Source organism: Pezoporus flaviventris, unplaced genomic scaffold (assembly GCF_033815535.1).
Source record: "Pezoporus flaviventris isolate CSIRO_AGI_PZ_B2104156 unplaced genomic scaffold, CSIRO_AGI_Pfla_v1 ptg000071l, whole genome shotgun sequence".
In the NCBI taxonomy this organism is placed as follows: Eukaryota; Metazoa; Chordata; class Aves; order Psittaciformes; family Psittacidae; genus Pezoporus; species Pezoporus flaviventris.
The window spans coordinates 1,865,743-1,882,471 of record NW_026892619.1 but is presented as its reverse complement, the minus strand read 5'-3'; the positions used below and the strand labels follow the sequence as shown (position 1 = coordinate 1,882,471).

Sequence of the window (16,729 nt, the reverse complement as noted above, 5' to 3'; positions counted from 1 at the left end):
CACTGGACCAGGCAGTTAGTACATTAAAAATTGTCAGCCACGCCGCGCCAGCTTAGAAAATGTCAAAAGAATGCCCCAACAGCATCCCACCGCGTGGAGCCGTGACGTGGATCTTCCCGCTTGCCCCTAGGACCCATGCCCACCATGGCTTTGCAAAGTGTCCCCCAGCTCTGCCACCCGTTTGTCCCGTTGAGGTAGCACGATGCTTCCTGTGGGGTTGGACAAGGAGCTATGGGGGGAAATCAGTGTTCTTCAAGTGGTGGGAAAGTGCTGCCCCATAGTCAGGGCCCATTGTAAAGTGTCCCCAGCCCAGGTAATGATAGAACGTGACAGAATGGAGCCTCCCAAATGTGGGCCTTGGGGTGCACGCGGATGGATCTGCAGCCCCAAACCACGAGGCCACCGCAAACCCCATTCTGGGGGCTTCGGGACTTGGCCACCAGCTTAACCTCAGGTGCTGGCCATGGCTGCAGGGAAGGGCCCTTTGGCTGCACCCCCCCAGCCCCGGTGCGGATCAGCGTGTGAGGGGCCGGCAGCACCTTATCTCCTATCGATTTCCTCCCAAGACACAGCGCTCTGTTTGCTCACCCTTGGCTCACCGCTCAACAACGGCCCCAGCCCTGTGCCCGCAGCAGCCCCTTTGGCACCCGGGTGGTTGTTGGGGGACACCGAGCCCTGCGTGGCACCGCCATGGGTGTGCAAGGGCTGAGCCATGGGGAGCCCGGGATATGGGGGTGCAGCCCCATGGGTGTGTAAGCACAGCCCTGCACGGGGGGGGGGGCACCAGCTTGGCAAGCAAACACAGCAGGGCTATTGACGCCACATCAATCCTGCAGCCCCGACAGCTGAATGGGCTCTCACACACACCGTTAAGATAAATGGTATTTATTTGCTGCTAAGAGGTTCCAACAAGAGGCCCCAACGAGTGACTTTTGAACCAGCGCCTCTCGCTGCTGCTGCACGCCCAGCACCAGGGGAGAAACCCTGCGAAACAGCCCCAAAAGCTGTCCCGCACCTGCGGGCTCTTCCTGCCCCGCACTCACACCGCAGCCGCAGCCCCTACCCCTGCCTGGCATGCTGACCCTGCCCCATACGTGCTAGCCCCAGCCCCATGAAGCAAGCGCTGGGACTTGGCTGGGGCCGGGACCTTTATTTCATCGCCTCCTTGTGCTGCCCCTTGTGCTCGCTCCCAACCCCGAGAGCCACGCTCCCTGCGCAGGATGCGGGGCAGCGGCCGCCCCGTCCCGCAGCTCAGCCGCTGTGCGTGCCCAAGCCCTGCATGGAGAAGGCGGCGCGGTGCTTCCTCAGCAGCAGCCGGATCTTCTCATCATCCGAGTCGGGGTCCAAGGGCTTGTTGTATTCATCATCCTCAGCCTCAGAGGCTGCCCGCTCCCCGCCAGAGCCCCCCGCCCGCTGCGAGGACGAGGAAGGCTCCAGCGCGCTCTTCTTCCTCCATTTGGTCCGGCGGTTCTGGAACCAGACCTGCCCACGCCCATGGGCACGGCCGGGTTAGCGGCCACCGATGGCGGTGCGCTCGGTGCCGCGCCTGGGGACCCACACTCACCTTCACCTGGGACTCGGTCATGCCGAGGGAATAGGCCAAGCGGGCTCGCTCCGGCCCCGCCAGGTACTTGGTCTGCTCAAAAGTCTTCTCCAGAGCGAAGATCTGGTGCCCCGTGAAGGTCGGGCGCGTGTGCTTCTTCTTGTGGATGCTGTCAGCGAGGTGAGCAGGGGCTGCGGAGAGGAGGAAGAGGAGGGTGAGAACCAGGGCTCACTGCAGTGCCCGGCTCCGGGCGTCTCTCCCTGACCACAGCACTGAGCTCCATCAGAGTCTCTCTGTGCTGCCTCCCCTCTGCCTGCATCAACCCCATGTTCTGGCTTCAAGGCTTCAGCCCCATCCCAAGAGGGCTGAGCTGCCCTCCGTGCGGGCCCCATAGCCGGGGGCTCACGTCCTGCTCGAGGACAGCACTGATGGGTGCTGACTGGGGGTCACTAAGCAGCGCATGACCGCAGAGCCGTGCAGCACCCAACCCCGCGTCCCCTGCCCCGCACCTTGCAGGACGCAGGACGGAAGGCAGGCAGAGCTGGTCGGCTCGAAGCTGTGCTGGGAGCAGACACCTGAGCTGCCCGACCCGTCTGCTCCAAGAGCATCACCTGGAGAGGGGAAGGGACCGTGGCTGCGGGTGCTGAGCCCCAGAGCCCCCCATGGGACAAGGGGTGCCCCCATCCCACCCATGCGATGTGCTCCAGGGTCCCTCCAGCTCTCTCCAGTGCTGCCTAGAGCTGGGCACTGACCCCAGTGGGATATGATCTCCAGGACCATGGGCTCTGCCTGTCCTTGCCTAGGGGCTGAGCAAAGAGTTAATCTCTCCCATTGGAGCAGCTCTTGAGCCAGCACCTCCGCAGCTCTGGACTGCTCCCACCGTCCATCAGCTCCGGTGCTGGGACCATTCCCACCATCCATCATCTCTGGACCGTTCCCACCACCCTTCAGCGCCGGTGTTGGGGCCATCCCTATGGCAGCCTCATGGGACGCTGGCCAAGGTGCAGCCTGGGCAGTGCCCCCCATTGCCAACATACGGGGCTCTATGGGGCACCTGCATCTCCCGCCCATCACCGCCCGCCCGGCCCCGCTGTACTTACGGCCGCCGCACTGCCGGGCACCCCTCCAGTCAGGGGCTGCCTCTGCCCAGCAGCTCCGGCCCCGCGGCAGGAACTCGCTGCCGGCCTTGGGAAGAGCCCCCACCTGCGCTCCATAATAGACACCGGTGGAGCTCAGTCCGTTCAACGCGCCCGCGTGGGGGTAGCTGGGGACGATGCTGCCGCCCGCGGGACGGCTCAGGATGTCGGAGATGCCGTGCGGGGTGCCCAGCGCCGGCGGGCACAGCTTGTAGAAGGAGCTCTGCACCGAGTACTGGCAGACGGGCGCCTTGGCCTCGGGGAAGGCACCCAGCGCGGGGCCGTTGAGCAGGAAGGTGCCGGGCAGGTTGGCATCCATGGCGCTGCCGTCGAGGCGCCCCTCAGCACCCGGCTGCCCTCGGGGGGCGCAGCGGCCGCCCCATCCCCACCGCACCGGGGGGTGCAGCCCCGGGCTCCGCGCCGGGTCGGTACCGGACCCTCAACTTGGGCTTGGGGAGCGCCAACATTTCTCTGATAAGGATGAGGTCCATTAGAATACTGCGCTCCCATTGGCTGCTCGGGCGGCCGCTTCCTCTGCCATTGGCCCGCTCTCCGCGGTCTCGGCCGCCATTGGCTGAGCCGCTGGGGCACCCCGCGATTGGCCCGGCCCAGACAAATTGCGCTTTGAAAGCGGCGGCGGGCGCTGGACAGCGCCCGGGGTGGGGGGCAGAGCGGCGTGCGATTGGCTGCTGGGGGGGCCAGGCCGCGACGGGATTGGCTGCGGGGCCGGGAGGGGCGGGGCCGGGCGCTGTCCAGCGCGGTCCCGGTGCCCCGCAGTGGGGCTGAGCAGCGCGGTGCGGAGCCCCCGGCACCCTCCGGGCTCCCCCATCACCAGCGGCCGCTGCCCCCCTTGGACCGGGCACAACGGGGCCCCTCCAATCCCCGGTCCTTCCCGCACGGTCGGAGAAGCAAGAGCCGAGAGACCGGGAGTGTGTTGGTTTCTTTATTAATCCATAGTCCGATAGCTGGTGTATAGGGGAACGATCTATACATCAGGGGCTACGACAGGGAGATCCAAAAGGCTCGTTTCCATCACAATTAAAAAAAGGAAATTAAAAGTAATTGGTTAAAACTTCTAAAAAGCTTCTAGTGTGCAGGCTGCGGCATTCTCTAGGCTCAGTGTCGGGTGCAGCCTCCCCCTACCAGCCCTACAAGCAATCTGAGCGCAAAGCGATGTTCACCGCAGGGGTCTGGCGCGGTTGCAGCGCGGCACATTCCCTAAGGCGTCTACGAGGCCAAAGCACAGGACCCACACACAACTCTACGGTGATGCTACGGAGGCAGCTGCGGCAGTGGGTCTGGGGAGGTCACTGTACACAGCGAGGGCGATGGATGGAGAGTCTGTGCCTTTTATGGCTCAACTTCGGGGTGGGGAAGGGGCTGCTTTGCTCTCCAAGGCTGAGCTGGGTCGTTTGCTTTGCTGCAGTTCGGCTTCCCCCCCGCCCCGAGCACACATGGGGCTGCCCTGCCTGGAGCTGGACGTGGGCTCCTTCTGCACGTGGCCACAGAGAGAAAACTCGGGCTCCACGGCCACCTCCAGGGCAAAGAGCAAGGGGTCCCCACACCCCTGTGCTCCAAGGGCCAGGCCTCCCACTGCTAAAGGACAGAGTCGGGGACATGGGACCTATTGCCGCTACCTGCACCCTGTGCTCTCCTGGGATCAGGTACTGCAGCAGATCCAACCTCCTGCACCGCTCAGAGCTGCATGGGGGGCTCTGCCCGATGCTGCCCTCCTGCTAGAGCAGCCCCCCCCACAGGGCTGCCCTGGCTTGGGGCGGGGGGGAGCAGCCCCCCATGCCTCTGGGCTTGCTGACCCTCCCAGGAGCATCCCCAGGGCCACTGGGCTCAGGGGGTGCCTGCAAAGCCCTTGCACAGCGTGCGTAGTGCAGCTCCTGGCTCATCTCCTGAGCGGATATTGTGCTGAGTAGAGCTAGACACAACCCTGTATGTGGCACAAGCGTCCCCTGCTCTGTCTCATCACCCGTCCTCCCTGGGCCCCAAGCACCTCAGCACAGTCCTAAAGCTTCACCAACACAAAGTGGGGTTTGCGCCATGGGCAAACCCTCTGTCAGACCAGGAAGGGACCGGGCTCAGCCGAGGGCCACGGGGCAGCCCGCAGCCCTTCCACTGCCTCCCCGCTCCATTCACCAGAGCTGCTCAAGTACCCCAGACGGTTTTTGCCTGTCCTGCAGCCTGAAGAGGTATTTGGGAGCAGAGCTGCGAGTGCTTTGTACATACTGCTAGAGTGTCCCTAGGGGTTTGCATAGTATTTATTGTTCATATACACAAGGCTGATAGATTGCTGTACAGTTTACACCTCCAACACAAGCAACGAGCTCAGCGCTCAGCCCAGAGCCCTGCCCTGGCCGGAGCCGTTGCCTGCGCTGGGGAGCGGATGGGCAGCCCTGCACCGGCCCCTCTGCCCAGGGCAGTTGTGCTCCCTGCACCCCTCTGCTCCCCCCAAACCCAGCACTCACGGAGCGGGATGAGAAGCGAGTCCAGCAGAGGCAGCACTGGCGATGCGGGGTGTGTGTGTGTGGGGGGGGAGCCCCTCTCCTCGAGGTGAGCAGCTCCGCGCTGCCCCAGCCTCCCTCTTGCAGCTGGAGCACGGGCACAGGGATGCCTTCGCCCACCTCTCGGCTGCTGGCTCTTGCCTCCCGCGGGAGCTGAGAGGATGCCCCGGGTGCGTGCTGCTGCCCCTGGGCTCTGGCAGCAGTGGGGCAGGGATGGAGCCCCCTCCCCGCCCCGCCGCCGGTTGTAAGTACTGTAGCTCATGCGTCTTGCAGTCAGTCAGTCATGCGGATAGGACGGTAAGTATGTCTCATACAGAAATCATGCCATTAGCCTATAGAAACATGTACAGCCAGCCCTGCTCCCCTCCACTCTCTGTTCTCCTCTCCTCCCCTCCTCAGGTATGTGTCAGAACGTGTGTGGAGTTCAGTGGTTTGGTGTTGAGGTGAGATCCTGGAGACATACAGGGAGAGACAGAGATGAGGTTAGCAGGCACAGCTGAGGAAAACCCATGGAGGCAGGCAGGTAAAGGCAGTCCCAGCCCCTTCTGCACCCTGTGCTTGTCGCACGCACCCATCCTGCCTCAATACAAGCGTTTTGGGGGTGTGTGTGTGTCAGAGAGACAGCAAGAGAACACCAGTACGTGCCCTGCATGGAACAAGCAGCAATGGCATAGATGGTATTGGCTGTGCGGAGCACGGCAAGTGGGAGCTGAGCTGCGCAGTGTGGCACTGGGAAGGAGCTGGGAGGGCTGCTGCAGGCTCTGGGGTAGAGGAGGCCAGGCCAACCACCTCACTCACAGCCGTGGGGAAGACCCCATACATTCCCAATGCACCCTGGGCCCTTCCACATGCTACTCGTGACAGCAAGAGCAGCAGGAGCACTGCCCCAGGGAGAGGCAGACCCAGGGGCTGTCTGGGGAATGGGGTGGGCAGCAGCTATGGGACGTGGTCCGCATTGAACATGCCTCCACAAGCACAAACCTCTTGACTGCCGTGCACCCACAGAGAGCCCACACACACAGTGAAGAGCAGTGAGAGGAGGACAGACAGACACAGCCATGCGTGTACAGCAGAGGCCAGAGGACTGGGGCAGCCAAGAGAGCCGTGCTGCACTGGGGGCCAACTGCACTGTGCCGGGAGACCAAGGCAGGGGGAACGCACAGGACTCAAGGATGATTCAGTGCTCGCACTGGGGATCGCTGCTAGAAATGTCCTGAGCCAAAGCCAAGCTCCTGCCCTCCCGTTCCTGCATCCCCACTGCCCTGATGCTGCCCAGCAGCGCCCTGCCGTGCCCTGCACCCCGGGCCCGTCCATAGGGGCTCCAGCGGAGCTCGCTGCCGCCCTCTGGTGCCGGCTGCGGGGATGGCAGCGGCCGTGCCCGGCGCAGCGTCCGGCCCTAGGCTCTGCCGCCGCCCCACGCACCCTGCGAGGGTGAAGCCGGGCACCAGGCTGCGAGGAACGGTCTCATCTGGCACATGAGGGGGGCACCACTGCTCAGGCCCCATGCAGACGCTATCCCCCCATGCAGACGCTATCCCGCTCCCTTGTGCGGCTTTGGACACAGATCATCCCTCTGCTGCAGCCCAGTATAACCAGTACAGCCCTTGGGGACCAGTACCCCGCGTACCCGAGGTGCTGTGACTGGCCCTGGCACGGTGGTCACAGTGGAGTGCTGAGCATGGAGGCTGGCACGGTGCTGTAGAGCGGCACCCTGTGCCCACTGCACCCACTGCACCCGCTGCACCTCCTGCGCCCACTGCACCTGCTGCATCCCAGCATTGGTTTAAGCGTCAGAGGCTCGCCTCTGCCTACTCGCAGCATTTTGCTGCGGCATAATAACCCCTCTCTGCACGTTTCCCCAGGAGGATGTGCATGAGCAGCAGCTCAGTGCAGGCAGCAGCATGGGGAGCTGGGACAGAGGGAAAGAGCAAAGGTGGGGTTACCTCCAAAGAGGCCATTTGAGGGGTCACTGCTTCCCCCTTTTCAGGCTGGCTCGTTTCACTATCTGAGCCCCCATCCTGCCCCCGGAGAGCTCTGGTTTCGGGACACGCACTCGCACCTCCTCCTGAGGAAGCCGCAGGGGCAGGAAGCAGGACATCACCCGGGTGAACAGACACACACATACAGAAGAGGACAGGAGAGGGAAAAGCAGAGTCAGTTGGCAGAAGAACATCGAGCAAGACGACTGGAGCAGTGGGCAAGAGCCGCCCCTGGAAGCCTTAGAGGGGAAACAGGAGAGGAGAGCAGGGCAGAAGAAAGGACAGAGGGTGGTGGAACCGCAGAGCCTGCAAGGCAGGGCTATGAGCCACACTGTACCTTGGCCCCCAGCCCGTCCCGGTGCAGGATGGAGTACTTCATAAAGTGATCATCCTCAGCCTCCAGGTCATGGGGGTCCCCCTCTAGCACCAGCTCCTCCTGCTCCTGCGTGTCGCCGGGGCCGAGCTGCCGCACCACCTTCCTGATGACCTGCGGCGAGCCGCGCAGCGGGTGTCACCGCTCGCACTGCGGCTCCGTGCCTCCCTCCTTGCCCAGCCTGCCCATGGACCGCACGCGGTGCGCAGCCTCTGCCCCATGCCGTGCGCACGGGGGGGGGCTGGAGCGGTGCCGTGACCGTAACCGAAGACGGCCGGGTACGGGTGGCCCTGTGCGGGGCCCCGGCGCTGCCAGGACGGGCAGGGCAGAGGGAGAGGAGAGCGGCCTGCCCGCGGTCACTCACCTTCTTGGTGATGATATTGCCGTGATCATCCGTGAACTGCTCCTCCGTCACCTGCTCTCCAGGGAGCTGAAGGACTTCATTCCCCTGCGGGGCACAAGGGGGGACGTCAGGGGGGGCTGAGAGGAGCCGCTCCGCATGCAGAACACCCCTGGCGCCGCGCACCCTGCAGCCTCTGCCTCTTCCCACCCTGCTCCGCTCCTTCACTGCTCTGCTGCATCCACCCTGGACGGGCTCTCGTTACCTTCACAAGGACGCGCCGGCGGACGACCCTGGTGGAGAGAGCCTCCTCGTCGTCCGCCAGCCCCTGGCTCTCCCCGAGCTCCTTGTCCAGCTCGTGGTGGGCATGTTTGAGCAGGAAGCAGACGGAGCCCCTGACGATGTGCATGACGTTCTGGCAGCTGACCAGGAAGAAGGCCAGCAGCACCAGCGCGATCAGCAGCTGGGCCAGGAAAGCCCACATCCTGCTCGCTGCTCACAGCCCAGCCATGCTCTATGGGGTCCCCTGGGGCCGCAGCAGCGCCGCGGGGCCGCAGGCTGCTGTGGGGCCAGCGCTGCAATGGGGCTGCTGTAACTTTAGCTTGCGGCTCCGGTGATGGGCGGTGAGAAGGGAGCGGGCAGCTGGTGCGTCCCCTGCGCTCACAGCTCCAGTCATGGGGCCAGGGCTGTGACAGCAACACCCATCCCCAGCCAGGCAGGAACCGGGACAGACCCTGTCCCCTTTCCTTCCCCACCAGCAGCCAACAGCCTGGCTATGGTGGGAGGACAGCGTGCGGTCCTCTGTCATGGGATAAATGGAGCTGGGGGTCACTGGACCCGCACGTGGCTGCAGAGCAACCGTGTCCAAGTGTAGCCATGCTGCCGCGGTGGCTGAGCGTGCCCTGGCCAAGGGAAAGGTGTTTGCCCTTAACCTTGGATCTGCCGGCTCTGTGTGGCTCTATCAGGATGCCCCCCACCCAGCCTGGCCCCCAGACCAGCGTTATTTCTGGCTCCAGCAGGCTGTTGGGCCGGCAGCCAGGGCAGATACTCAGTAAGGAAGCACGCAGGGAAGCTGGCTGCGTTATAAATGGAGAGCTAGAGCTCAGGTATCAAGCTCAGCAGGCTATTCTGGGCTGAGAGGCACCCCGAGGGGCCACGGAGCATGCCAGGGGACTTGTGCCTCCTGGCTGGCCTCACGGCAAGCTCAGCAAAGGGCTGTCCATAGGGTTTGCGTCTCCATTGAGCCTCCATCTCCTGCGGGGCTGGGTCCCCCTGCTCTTACCCTCACTTGCCCAAAGAAGTGGCTCTCTGCCTCCTCCTGCCAGCCGCCTGTGGGGTGCTGGGGCTGCCAGTCGCTGTCCTCTGTGGAGCTGACCCGCATCAGCTCCACGGCCGGCACCAGGACCTGCTCTTGCTCCTGGCCCTGTGCCCCGGAGGCCGTGGTGTGCGCTGGGAGCAGACTTCGGGTGACCCCCTCCTGCCAGGAGCCCTCTGTCAGGTCCTGTAGGCAGGAGATAAAGGAGCCTTCTGCATTCCAGTCCCTCAGCCTGGGCACCGGAGAGGGACAGGGACAGGGAGAGAAAGACAGAGAAAGAGAGGCAGTCAGCTTCGCCATGGAGTGCTGCCCCCTGAGCACCAGCCTAGCCCTGGCCGGCGCTGGGCTCCCCGCTCGCGGCACTGATGGGCACCCAGCAGAAGCAGCATGACCACAGATGCACAAAGGGCACAAGCCTCTCCCCTGCCCGCCCCACAGCCTGGCTGCCGGGATCTAGGGCAACGCTGGGCTCTGCCACTGGGAATGCGGGAGGACAGGACCCACATGCAGGACCTGGCTGTCTGCCTGCGGTCCCTCCCCAGTGCCCTGCAAAGGGCACCTCAGAGCATCTGTGCCAGGGATGCCCGGGGATGCTGACACCATCAGGGATGCAAGCAAAGCTGGGAGATGGCTGCAGCTGGCCCAGCACAGGGCAATAGCTGGCAAGGCAGTTCTGCTCCCCTCCCACAGCCACCCCGGCACCCCGAGCCACGGTACCTGTCTTCGCTCGTCTCCACGACGCGGGTGACGCTCGGTGATGTTGTGATCCTGGCTTGCACCTTCTGCTGAACTGAAACAAAAGAGGCTTCACTCTCTGGTTCTTGCTCCCCAGTCTCTGGCTGGCGATTACTGGATGGCATCTTCCCCTCCGGCCTCTGCCCCTCCTCCTGCTCTAGAAGGTCAATCAAGCCGTTCATGGCGTCTGAGTCCACTGTGTCATCCTCAACCAGGTCCATAGAGCCCATGTGGTCTGGGCCATGTGCATCTGCTAGAAGCTGCCCAGGGAAGCGGCCTTCGCTTGTGGCATCCGAGTCCTCAGCCTTGCTGCACTCCAGAGAGGAGTCCTCAGCAGTCACCAGCGAGGGGGTGAGCCCAGAGGACCACACTTGCATGTCAGACATCTCCATCAGGGCGTCCTGCTCGGTGGCAGCCACGGGGATCGCATCCATGATGGCCACCTCATTCCAGTACTGGTCGGCGCGCAGCGGGGATGGCAGCGTGTAATGCAGGGAGGCAGGGGAGAGCAGCTCGTCCTGCAGCGAAGCGTAACCTATATGGGCAGACAGAGGCGTCATCTCCAGCACGCACAAGCACAGTGGGGTGAGAAGGGAAACAGGGCGAGGGCTCCAAGGACAGCGATGGTCATGCCGTGGGTGACACGGTCAAGTGTGAGGTGTCCCTGCCCGTGGCAGGGGGTTGGAACTGGATGAGCTTAAGGTCCTTTCCAACCCAAACCATTCTGTGATTCTATGCTTCTAAGTGCTGCCAGGCTTCCCTTCCAGTCCTGAGGCTGCCCATAACCTGTGGGGAGCACTGGCATGGGGTCCACGTGGTGCCCAATCCACACTGCAGGACACAGTGCCCTCTTTGCTACCCTAGTCCGTATGCACAGCCCACCAGTACAGACTACAGCCAAGCAAGGCACTCCAACACACCCAAGTGGCTTTGCTCAGCCTTTCCCAGCTCTAAGCCATCCCATTGGCCTCTATTCCACCCCTGATGATCAGCAGAGAACCCGTTCTGCTCCCCAGGAGCCCTGGGATTGCCTGTCACAGCCACAGCATGGGGACCCCAGCACAGGAAGAGCACCTCTCCCCTTTGTAGATGCCTGGCTGGGGCAAGCAGTGCAGGGCCAGCGAGGGAAGGAGCGCAGGGCAGTGCAGGAGGGGTGGGCAGCATGAGGGGAGCATCCCTGGTGCCATGCAGTCACTGGAGCGGGATGTGGCTCCCAGAGGACTCAGCTGAGGTGGAGACAGTGGAGACAGGCAGTGGAGGAAGATGAGAGGAGAGGCCAGGAGGAGCTCAGAGAGGTGACAAGAAGTGACCCTCAGGAGAGCCCACACCTCACGGTGTTAGGTGGCACGTTTGAGACATGGAGAGGGACAGAGCCATGAGCCACAGCAGCACAAAGCCCTGTCCCTGCGCCGTGTGCCAGCTCCCCAGGAGGGGTCCATGTGGGACCAGCAGCCAAGAGACAGCAGGCTAAGGAGCGTGTGTCCACCCCTCCTGAGAGCCTCCTGGCAGAGCCAAGCTCTCCGCACCATAAACCCCAGTGACACAAGACACCAGCCCCCATCTGCCTGCATTGGCTCTGCCCCTGGGGCCCTCCTGCAGGCCGGATGCCGGTGCCTTCCCAGGGATGGACTCACCATTCATCTGGGATGGCGACAGGGAATAGTCCCTCTCCGTGTAGCGCCAGCTGCCCTTGAGGCTGCGGCTCTGCCGCCCGGAGCCCTCCAGCGTGTTGACGATCTCGCTGCGGTCGATGTTCCTCAGCGCCGTGTACAGAGCCTCCACTGCGGAGGGGAGCCGGTGTCAGCACCATGGGGGATGTCAGCATCATGCCCAGACACCTCCAGGCGGGCCAGGGTGCAGCGCAGAGGCAGGCAGTGACCCCCAAACCCTGCCTGGTAGAGCAGGGCACCGCAGATACTCACTGTTGACGCTCTTGCCCTCGCGGCTGACCCAGAGGTTGAGTAAGGCTAAGCTCTGCTCCAGCAGGGAGTTGGGGTTCTCCACACGTATCCTGTTGATCTCCTCCACCCCAAACTGCAGCTCGCGTGCCAGCTCTGGGGGAGACACCGCATCTCAGCATCACCCCGTCTGGTACCCACCGCCAGCTCCCAAGCCACAAAGGCTGAGGACTGTCCTGAGGGGCTCAGGCAGACCCAGCACAGGGTCCCTAACCCTAACCCTAACCCTAACCCTGTCCTGGTCATGTACAACTGAGCTCGGCAGCACACAGGAGCTGGGACTGAGCAGAGGTTGAAACCCCTCTGCCCAGCCTGCCTGTCACCAGGGTAGCAGCATCTCACGCTAAGGACAAGCACAGGTCCTGCCATGGGGTGTGTGGCTGCAGTGACAGCGCTGGGCTCCACAAATTGCAGTGATGTGCAGGGCTCAAGCAAAACCCTGGCCTGGTGTCTGTGTGTGTGTCTGTGAACGCATGTACAGCTGCAAGGAGGTGCATTCCAGCGCCATGGTATGCTCACAGGCTCCAGCCTGCCAGAGGAGCTAGTGCAGACTGCATGCACACCAACTGGACAGTGTATAGCACATTCGCTCCCCATTACAGCCTGCTTCCAGCCTTCCTATGTGTCAGCTTTCAGAGCCATCAGGTATGGACTCACCAGCCCAGCTGAGACCCAACTGCTCTGCTATGTCGACCATCTTCTGGTCTGCTTTGTCTGTGCTGCTCAGGGAGCCTGGAGGAGGAGAAGGAAACACAGCTTCAGCGGCGCAGGGCCCTGCACCAGCACGGGGAAGGGAAAAGGGGGGTCTCATAGCCTTGGATACAGGCAGGACCAAGGAAACCAGCAGGGAAAGGGAAGCTGGCACCAGCACAACAGGGTCAGCACAGCCTTTCCACCAGGCTTGGGCATCCCGAGCGCGGGCTGCGTACCAAAACTGGTCTCACTCAGCATGCTGTACCGCTCCCGCAGAGACAGCAGCGTCAGCGTCCTCCTGCGCTCCTCACTGCCGCTGCCCTGCGAGAGCGGGCACAAAACAAGGGGTCAGCACCTTGACAAGGGGGCAGCGGCTCTGCCCCGGCCCCCAGGACAGCACGGCCACGAGGACAAAGAGCTGTCAGCCTGCGGCACCTGAGCACTGACCTTGCTGCAGGGTGGGATGCTGATGTTCAGGTGGCACAGCACATGCTGGAGGTCCTCATACTTCATGGCTTTGCGCAGGAAAGACAGGGAGCCGCTGGCTTCCCGGCTGCTGTCCCTAACCTGGTCACCGAGAGCAGGGTTAGGTGGCACAGGGCGAGTGCAGGGGCCCCAGTGGGCAGCCCAGACCTGCTGGGTACCCTGCCCGTACCTTGATGGGGATGCTTAGGCAGTTCTCCCGGAAGGACTGGAAGAGCAGGGTGCGGGGCTGAGTGGCCTTCTTGACAGGCACCAGGTTCCCTGAGAGCTCAACATGCAAAGGCATCCCCTCCACCACCTGCCAGGGAGAAGAAAACAGCCTCAGAGCCTTCGAAGAGCTGCTTCTCCTTTCTCTGCACAGCATCCTCTCCGCACCGGTCCCCTCCGTTGCCATCACTGTCCCCTGCTGCTGGAGACAAACCTCAATGTCCCTGCTGCGGGCCACCTCAGTGAAGTTCTCATGCTGCTCCAGGGTCTTGTCCACCTTGTCATCGGTCATGCAGTAACAGCGCAGCCGGCCCTCCCGGGCATCGTTCATCTTGGCAAACACCACGAACTTGGCCATGTAGGGCACGGCCGTCAGCTCCTTGTACAGCATGGTGGCAAAGTGCACGGCCTCGGCTGTGCGCGGGCAATCGGCCAGCCAGAACCTGTGGGAGGCATGGGTCAGGCTCCCAGTGCCAGCCCCTGCACCGTAGGGGTGCCCGTAGAGCTTGGGGTACAGAAGCAGCCGCATCAGTAACGGGAACCCAACCCCAGCACAAAGAATGAGCCCTTCTCTCTGTTGCCAGTGGGCATGAGGCAACGTGGGGGTCTCACTGGAGCACAGGGTCTCCTCCTGGCACAAGCTGCACCCCAAGAGGAGCCAGAAATGCCCCCAGAGGAACTCATGCCCAGCCTGGACTCACCTCGCAGACACATTGGTGGTAAAGTTGGCACACTCGTTCTCATAGACCAGCTTTGTGGTGCCTGTGATGTCTTCCCACTGTGCCTGGGCTGTCCCTCCTGCAGCAGAAAGCAAGGGTGAGTGCGGTGCTTTTCCACTGCATCCCCCCAGGCATTCACCTTCTCCTTGGCTCCCAGAAGCTGCATCCCCAGCCCCGGCTGCGTGCTCACCGATCACACTGCAGAGCAGGCGCAGGCTCGTGGTGTCACCCTCGCCGCTGTCCCGGGGATTGTCCTTCCAGGACGGTGGCAGCGGGATGCGGAGGCCGATGGGGCGATGGAACTTCCTCCGGCGCGGCTCCACCGTGACGATGGGGCTGAAGGTGGCTTGGTTCCCCAGCAGCTTTGTCACCAGCTCGTCGGGCACGGGCTGCGCCTGCAGCACAAGCGCAGCGCATCAGGACCGGTTTCCCCTGCGCTGGGGATGCTGCTTACTCCTGCCTGCGGGAGCAGGCTGCGGTGCCGCTGGGCAGGCTCACCTGCAGGGCCAGCTTCACGCGCTTGGTGACAGCCGTGTCCGGGAAGGTGGCCTGGACCATGGGCACCAGCGTGCTTTTCAAACAGCCTCCCTCGGGGCCGATAACGTCGCAGTCCTGGCAAATCCGGGACATGACCACGAAGTAGAGGGGGAAGTCGGTGGTGATGATGCGGCAGACCCTCTTCTTGTCCAGCTCCTCCAGGCTCTCCAGCTCTGCAAGGGCAGCACAACCATCACTGATCAGACGCTCAGCCCAGAGCTGCTCCGTGCCAAGCCCCTGCCTGCCCAGCACCATGAAGCTCACCTTCATCCATGCCGCTGAGCAGCTGCTCCATGTAGCTCTCCTCATAGCGGTTGCGGTGCTCCTTCCACACGGAGCCGTTCTCGCTCCGCAGCACCACCAGCTCCCGGTCTCGGCGCCCATAGGAGGCAAAGTGTGGGATCTCCACAATGACAGGGCTGCAGATAACAGGGGAAGGTGCTTGCATCCACTTGCTGCCACCGGGACACGCAGGCAGCAACGCGGTCCTTGGGCTCTGCCCACGCTGCACAGCCGCTGGAGAGGGCAGGACTGCGCACACCCCTTGCACTGGGACTCAGTGCTCTGTGCCCAGTAGGACTGCGCTGGTCGGGGCTATTCCTACCACAGCACAGCCACTGCTCCGTTACGCTGGGATTACCCAGCCCACAAACACGATGCTGGATCTCTCCTGCACCAGACCCCCATTACAGAGATGGGCAGAGGTCTTACCCCTCCTGGATCCATCCCCATCCCCTGAGGGCCATGTGCTGCGTTCCCATGTGCCCACCTGAGGAACTGGGCACCGGCGGGCCCCAGGGCGATGATCCTGCTGGCCAGACCCTCCTCCTCGGCCAGCGGCGGGGGCTCGGGCAGCTTCTGCGGCTTCACCAGGCGGCAAGTGATGCGGGTCGGCGCGGCGCAGGCGCGGGGCGGGATGACCACGCGCAGCCCGTGGTGCCGGCTGCCCCGCATGGACCCGCCGCGGGCATCCACCATGAAGCTCACCAGGAACCTGGGGTGGGCACAGAGGCACGGGTGGGTGGGCACCCTGCGGCCGAGCTCACACAGAGCACACGTGTGTGCGCCGCAAGGGCCGGGCACTCACCCTGTGTGCACCGGGCTGGCCACGGGGCTGATGTTATCCGAGGTCTCGGTGGCGGGGCTGCTGGGGATCAGCGAGTCCTCATCGAACTCCTTGGAAGGCTGAGCAAGGCAAGGAAGAGTCCCCCCCATGGGCACAGGGTCCTCTGTTGGGGGTGGCTGCTCCTCCACAGTGTCACAACCCTCCCCATTCCACCAGACCCATCCCCACCACCCGCTCCATGGTTTGGATCTGTGGTGATGGGGGCTCCCATGGTAGGGGATGCATTGGGGGGCCGTGACAGGCTGTGCCTCATGCTTCTCATGACCCACTCCTGTGGGGACACTGAGTGTGGGTGCAGCACACAGTCAGCTCCTGTCTCCACAGGTACCTACCTGCTCAGTCTCCTCTGCTCTGGTCACCACGGTCTCAGGTGTGACGCAGGGGACATGCAGGATGGTTGGCAACTCCACCCTGCAGAAGAGGGCAATGGCAGCACTGAAGTGGCAGTTCCAGGCCCCTCAGCCCCTGGCCGTACTCAGGGAGTCCCAGGGCCACCGGACAAAGGCAACCCCAGCACAGAACCCATGTCCTGGTGCAGAAACCCCATGCCTGCTCTGCTAGCCCATTCCCTCCTAAGAGCTGTCCCTGCCCTGCTGGCATCCCAGCCCAGCACCAGGCTGGCCCCACGCCCTGTACCAGCTCCCTGCCCACCATCCCCTGCCTCTTACGTTTCCAGGGTCGTCGTGGTCACAAACTCCATCATCTCCCTCTTGCCTTCCTGGTCTCTGGAATCCAGAGCCCTGGGCTTTGGCACTATCAGCTCCTCCTCTGAAATAGAGCGCTGGCTCAGCATGCGGAAAGGCAGGAGGACAGAGGAGCACAGACATCCAGCCCTCGCACCCATCCCTCCTCAGGGCACATCTCTGCTGGCCACACACACTCATCCCTTGAGTCTCAGGCAGCCAAGGGGCAGCTTTGCCCTCTGCCAGATGGGTTCTCTGTGGGTCAGGGACAGCGGCTGCGGTAGCTGTCAGCACCTCTTTCCCACAGCACCACACACAGAGCAGAGCCTGCAGGGGACACCCTGCCCTTGCGTGCCTGTTAGAGGAGCAAGGGCAGCGCTGGGGAAGCA

At 63.4% G+C, this 16,729-nt stretch overlaps 2 protein-coding genes across 8 annotated transcripts in view; both read right to left on the bottom strand.

Annotated features, from left to right (window-relative positions):
• Positions 1-1,231: 1,231 nt before the first annotated feature.
• On the bottom strand, positions 1,232-3,337 carry NKX6-3 (NK6 homeobox 3). Its single transcript, XM_061472567.1, has 3 exons — positions 2,644-3,337; positions 1,565-1,734; positions 1,232-1,482 (listed from the first exon to the last, which is right to left on the bottom strand). The coding sequence occupies exons 1-3, from the start codon at positions 2,996-2,998 to the stop codon at positions 1,252-1,254; spliced, it is 756 nt and encodes a 251-aa protein (XP_061328551.1). The 5' UTR covers positions 2,999-3,337; the 3' UTR covers positions 1,232-1,251.
• Positions 3,338-5,230: 1,893 nt separating this feature from the next.
• The window catches only part of ANK1 (ankyrin 1), a 52,774-nt gene continuing 41,275 nt past the window's right edge, over positions 5,231-16,729 (bottom strand). For 4 of the 7 annotated variants that reach the window (XM_061472441.1, XM_061472442.1, XM_061472445.1 and 1 more), the window contains 21 exons: positions 16,326-16,425; positions 15,990-16,068; positions 15,619-15,716; positions 15,301-15,525; positions 14,796-14,950; positions 14,493-14,704; positions 14,185-14,389; positions 13,977-14,073; positions 13,490-13,718; positions 13,241-13,366; positions 13,033-13,152; positions 12,822-12,906; positions 12,550-12,624; positions 11,857-11,988; positions 11,569-11,715; positions 9,917-10,469; positions 9,167-9,431; positions 7,909-7,992; positions 7,509-7,658; positions 7,136-7,257; positions 5,233-5,643 (listed from right to left, as the gene is read on the bottom strand). In XM_061472441.1, coding sequence (XP_061328425.1) covers positions 7,159-7,257; positions 7,509-7,658; positions 7,909-7,992; positions 9,167-9,431; positions 9,917-10,469; positions 11,569-11,715; positions 11,857-11,988; positions 12,550-12,624; positions 12,822-12,906; positions 13,033-13,152; positions 13,241-13,366; positions 13,490-13,718; positions 13,977-14,073; positions 14,185-14,389; positions 14,493-14,704; positions 14,796-14,950; positions 15,301-15,525; positions 15,619-15,716; positions 15,990-16,068; positions 16,326-16,425 — 3,236 coding nt within the window. In that variant the 3' untranslated portion in view covers positions 5,233-5,643; positions 7,136-7,158. Of the gene's footprint in view, positions 5,644-7,135; positions 7,258-7,508; positions 7,659-7,908; positions 7,993-8,149; positions 8,702-9,166; positions 9,432-9,916; positions 10,470-11,568; positions 11,716-11,856; positions 11,989-12,549; positions 12,625-12,821; positions 12,907-13,032; positions 13,153-13,240; positions 13,367-13,489; positions 13,719-13,976; positions 14,074-14,184; positions 14,390-14,492; positions 14,705-14,795; positions 14,951-15,300; positions 15,526-15,618; positions 15,717-15,989; positions 16,069-16,325; positions 16,426-16,729 lie in introns of those variants that run through there. The other 3 variants (XM_061472443.1, XM_061472446.1, XM_061472447.1) reach the window with 3 other exon arrangements.

Excerpts from the sequence above, each read along its gene's own strand:
- NKX6-3 (XM_061472567.1), bottom strand. The coding sequence starts at position 2,998 with ATGGATGCCAACCTGCCCGGCACCTTCCTGCTCAACGGCCCCGCGCTG. Across the intron at positions 1,735-2,643 it reads TGCCCGGCAGTGCGGCGGCC|CCCCTGCTCACCTCGCTGAC; the intron begins GTAAGTACAGCG and ends TCCTCTCCGCAG. Across the intron at positions 1,483-1,564 it reads TGACCGAGTCCCAGGTGAAG|GTCTGGTTCCAGAACCGCCG; the intron begins GTGAGTGTGGGT and ends GGGCGTGGGCAG.